Source organism: Gracilinanus agilis, chromosome X (assembly GCF_016433145.1).
Source record: "Gracilinanus agilis isolate LMUSP501 chromosome X, AgileGrace, whole genome shotgun sequence".
Classification (NCBI taxonomy): Eukaryota; Metazoa; Chordata; class Mammalia; order Didelphimorphia; family Didelphidae; genus Gracilinanus; species Gracilinanus agilis.
The window spans coordinates 64,114,158-64,117,698 of NC_058136.1; the positions used below are offsets into that span (position 1 = coordinate 64,114,158).

Consider the following 3,541-nt stretch of genomic DNA (forward strand, 5'->3'; position numbering starts at 1 on the left):
CCCTCTCCCTCTCCCTCTCCCTCTCTCTCTCCCTCTCCCTCTCCTTCTCCTTCTCCCTCTCCCTCTCCCTCTCCCTCTCCCTCTGTGTGTGTGTCACACACACACACCCCTTTCACACCCCATCTGCCTGCTTCCCTTGTAACACAAAGTTAATTGAGCAAGAGCAGCAGACTGCCACCTACAATATCCTGCACCCTTAGCTTTCCTCTTCCTCAGTGGCTCCTCCAAGGGTCAAGAATAGTGATTACAATTAAGAATGTTTGGTTTTGCTGTAATAAGTCCTTGTCAGTTACACCCATGTTTCTCTGAATTCAGCCAATTGATGGCCCCAACTTTGTTTTGTTGTTGTTGCCACCTGTATACCTGTATGTTTTTTGCCACAAGGAATGCCATGAATGTTTTGGATATGTGGGACCACTTTCTTTGACCTCTTTTAAGGGGGTCTGTTCCCAGCAGCAGTGGGATCTCTCAGGGGTCAGAAGGTATGAGCAGGTTAGTGATTTTTTTCTTCAATAATTCTAAATTGTTTTCCAGAATGGTTACACCAATTCTCAGCTCCACCCACAGTGTATCAGGTTGCCTGTCTTCCCACAACCCCTCCAGCTTTGAGTATTTCCACCTTTTGTTATCTTTGCCAATTTGATGAATGTGAGGTGAAACCTCAAAGTTGTTTAACTTCGCATTTAATTAGTAATTTGCGGTGCCTGCTCGAGTTTGTGTTTCTTCTTTTGAAAACTTTTGTTTGACTATGTATCTATTGGGGAATGGCTCTTAGTCATATCTCTTCACAGGTTTCTCTCACAGTTTTCTGTCGTCTCTTTCCCTGCAATATTTTGTGCACTTAGACTAGAATGATTGGTCGTAGAATTTAAATTAGGAGATCCATTCCATTTGGGTGATAGAGCCTAAACCCTCCCCATCCCACAATTCAAAGATTCAACCCTCTGCTGCATCCCCTCCCCCCCACACACACCCTCTGCTTGATTCCCTACGGAACTATTGCTAATTTGTAAACTGCCTTACCCCATGTGCCTGCAGAGTGACTTCAATTGCAGACCGACTGAATGTTGACTTTGCCCTGATTCACAAAGAGCGTAAGAAGGCCAATGAAGTAGACCGAATGGTGCTCGTTGGAGACGTCAAGGACCGAGTGGCCATTCTAGTGGATGATATGGCTGATACTTGTGGTACTATCTGCCACGCAGCAGATAAGTGAGTAGATGGTGTGGGAAAGGAGCAGTATTTGTCAGGGGACAGGGACTGGCTCTCTATTGATTGGGATAACCATTGGAAAATCCCACATGGTCGTGAGGCCTTTCAAGGTCTTGGGCCTGTCAAGGAGTATCCCTACGGTTTAGTACGAAAGCATTTAGTAGGCTGTCTGGGAACACGCATGGCTTCGGATAGCCGTGTCCTTTGGAGCGGTAAAGGGGATTTGTCCCAGGCTTCTTTCCCTTAACAAACTTCTGTCTATAGCACACCAAGCACTGAGATTATGATAGTGGACAGTCCAGCCTTGTGCTCTGTCCACAGAAGATCACCATAAAGTTGGCTTGGTCTTCCTCCCCCCCCCCCCCCATTTTCCCCAGGCCTTTCCTTCTGCCCACCCTTCATCTCCTTACAATTAGGCCCATTTCATCACTGAACTCATATCTGTTGCTAGACTCCTGTCAGCTGGAGCCACCAAAGTCTATGCCATCCTTACTCATGGAATATTTTCTGGACCGGCCATTTCTCGAATTAACCATGCCTGCTTTGAGGCAGTTGTTGTCACAAACACAATACCTCAGGAAGACAAGATGAAGCATTGCCCCAAAATACAGGTAAGATGGGATTTTGTCATAGATCTTGAGGGGCCATAAGCAGGCCTGACTATTCTTTTTCTTTTTCTTAACCCTTATCTTCTGCCTGAGTATCAATTCTAAGACAGAAAAGTGGCAAGGGCTAGACAATTGGGGTTAAGTGACTTGCCCAGGGTCACACAGCTAGGAAATGTTTTGAAGCCAGATTTGAACCCAGGTCCTCCTGACTTCAGACCAGGTGCTCTTTCCATTGTGCCACCTAGCTGTCCCCAGGCCTGACTTTTCTTTTTCTTTTTTTTAAACCCTTACCTCCAGGCTTAGAATTTATGCTGTATATTGGTTCCAAGGCAGAAGAGTGGTAAGGGATAGGCAATGGGAGTTAAGTGACTTGTCCAGGGTCACACAGCTGGGAATTGTCTGAGGCCACACTTGAACCCAAGACGTTAGGCTTGGCTCTCTACCCACCGAACCACCCAGCTGCCCCGAGGCCTGACTTTTCAAGGAAGGTCTTATGACAAACCAGTGTTGCTCCAGCCAGAATCCCTCAAGTACAGGAGAGCAAAGCACTGGGTAATTAGAAGTGGTTACTGGGATTCATTAGCCTGTAGAAACAAAAACTATTTCAGCTTGAGTGGCGGGAACATTGGGGACTTATTAGAGAGGGCAGAGAGCCCCTGTGACCTTATTAGTATGGGAGGCTTCAGGATGAAGAGACTCTGTCACTGTAGGAGAATAAGAGTCTGGCCAGGTTGCCTAGTTGACCAGGAAGGGAAGGGGCTTCCTTGGCCAAAGGCTCCTGGCACAGACCTCTCCTTTCCTCTCTTCCCCCCTCCAGGTGATTGACATCTCTATGATCCTGGCCGAGGCCATCCGGAGAACTCACAATGGCGAGTCGGTCTCCTACCTGTTCAGCCATGTTCCTTTATAATTGAGGCTGCTTTTTCCTTTGGGAGGCATTTCTTTGCTATGCCACCATTATTTGTTATATTCCCGAAGTTCAGTAGATATCTCTGCTAGTTTGTCCTGCTCTCCAGAGGCTTTTTTTTTTTGCTCACATCCAGTTTCCAGGGGCTCCGTTTTCTTTAATTACTCTCTAAATGAGCCTTTCAGCTTTACTCTAACTCTAGAAGTCTGGCTTGGAGGGCAAGGGCAAGGGTGAGGGGTGGGGAGGGAAGGGACAGATGTGCCACTCTGCATGCACATTTCAGCCATTCTGGTTGCTTAGATTGTGTGTTAAAAAATAAAAGTCTGCAAAGTTAAACTGTGCTAGTGTCAGCCTATAGCCAGAGTCCCCAGACTCCCCTAGCGGCGGCATCCCTGGCCCCCGAGCCAGTGTTTGAGCACCCTGCCAAGCGCCGGGCACTCCCCTGGGAACATGGAGAAGGTAGAAACCTGCCTCTGCCCTCAGGGATCTCACAAGACTTCACCACACATTGACAGCACGCCAAGGCAGAAGCCAAAAGGGGCTGGGCAGAGAGAGGGGTACCTGGTGTTTGGTGCAAGGATGACATGTTTGAGGGTTCACTTTGGGCCACGAGAGAGGCCGCACAAGTTGCGGGGTGGATCCTGTTGTAGTCCAGGGCTCCAAATTCCAAGTTCAGTGATGGAGTCCCTTTTGCCCTTGGCTGGATCTTCTCCTGAACCACCAAGGCGTACAGATTGAGATAATCTCGTCCAGAACCATTTCTGCCGTTCCACAGAAATTCCACGTTCAAATCTAAGAGCCAGGTACGTTTTTA

General features: G+C 47.9%; 1 protein-coding gene across 1 annotated transcript in view; it reads left to right on the forward strand.

Annotated features, from left to right (window-relative positions):
* The window catches only part of PRPS1 (phosphoribosyl pyrophosphate synthetase 1), a 23,267-nt gene extending 20,207 nt beyond the window's left edge, over positions 1-3,060 (forward strand). Inside the window, exons 2-4 of the mRNA XM_044682881.1 lie at positions 1,009-1,212; positions 1,664-1,823; positions 2,638-3,060. Coding sequence (XP_044538816.1) covers positions 1,009-1,212; positions 1,664-1,823; positions 2,638-2,730 — 457 coding nt within the window. The 3' untranslated portion in view covers positions 2,731-3,060. The remainder of the gene's footprint in view (positions 1-1,008; positions 1,213-1,663; positions 1,824-2,637) is intronic.
* Positions 3,061-3,541: the final 481 nt, after the last annotated feature.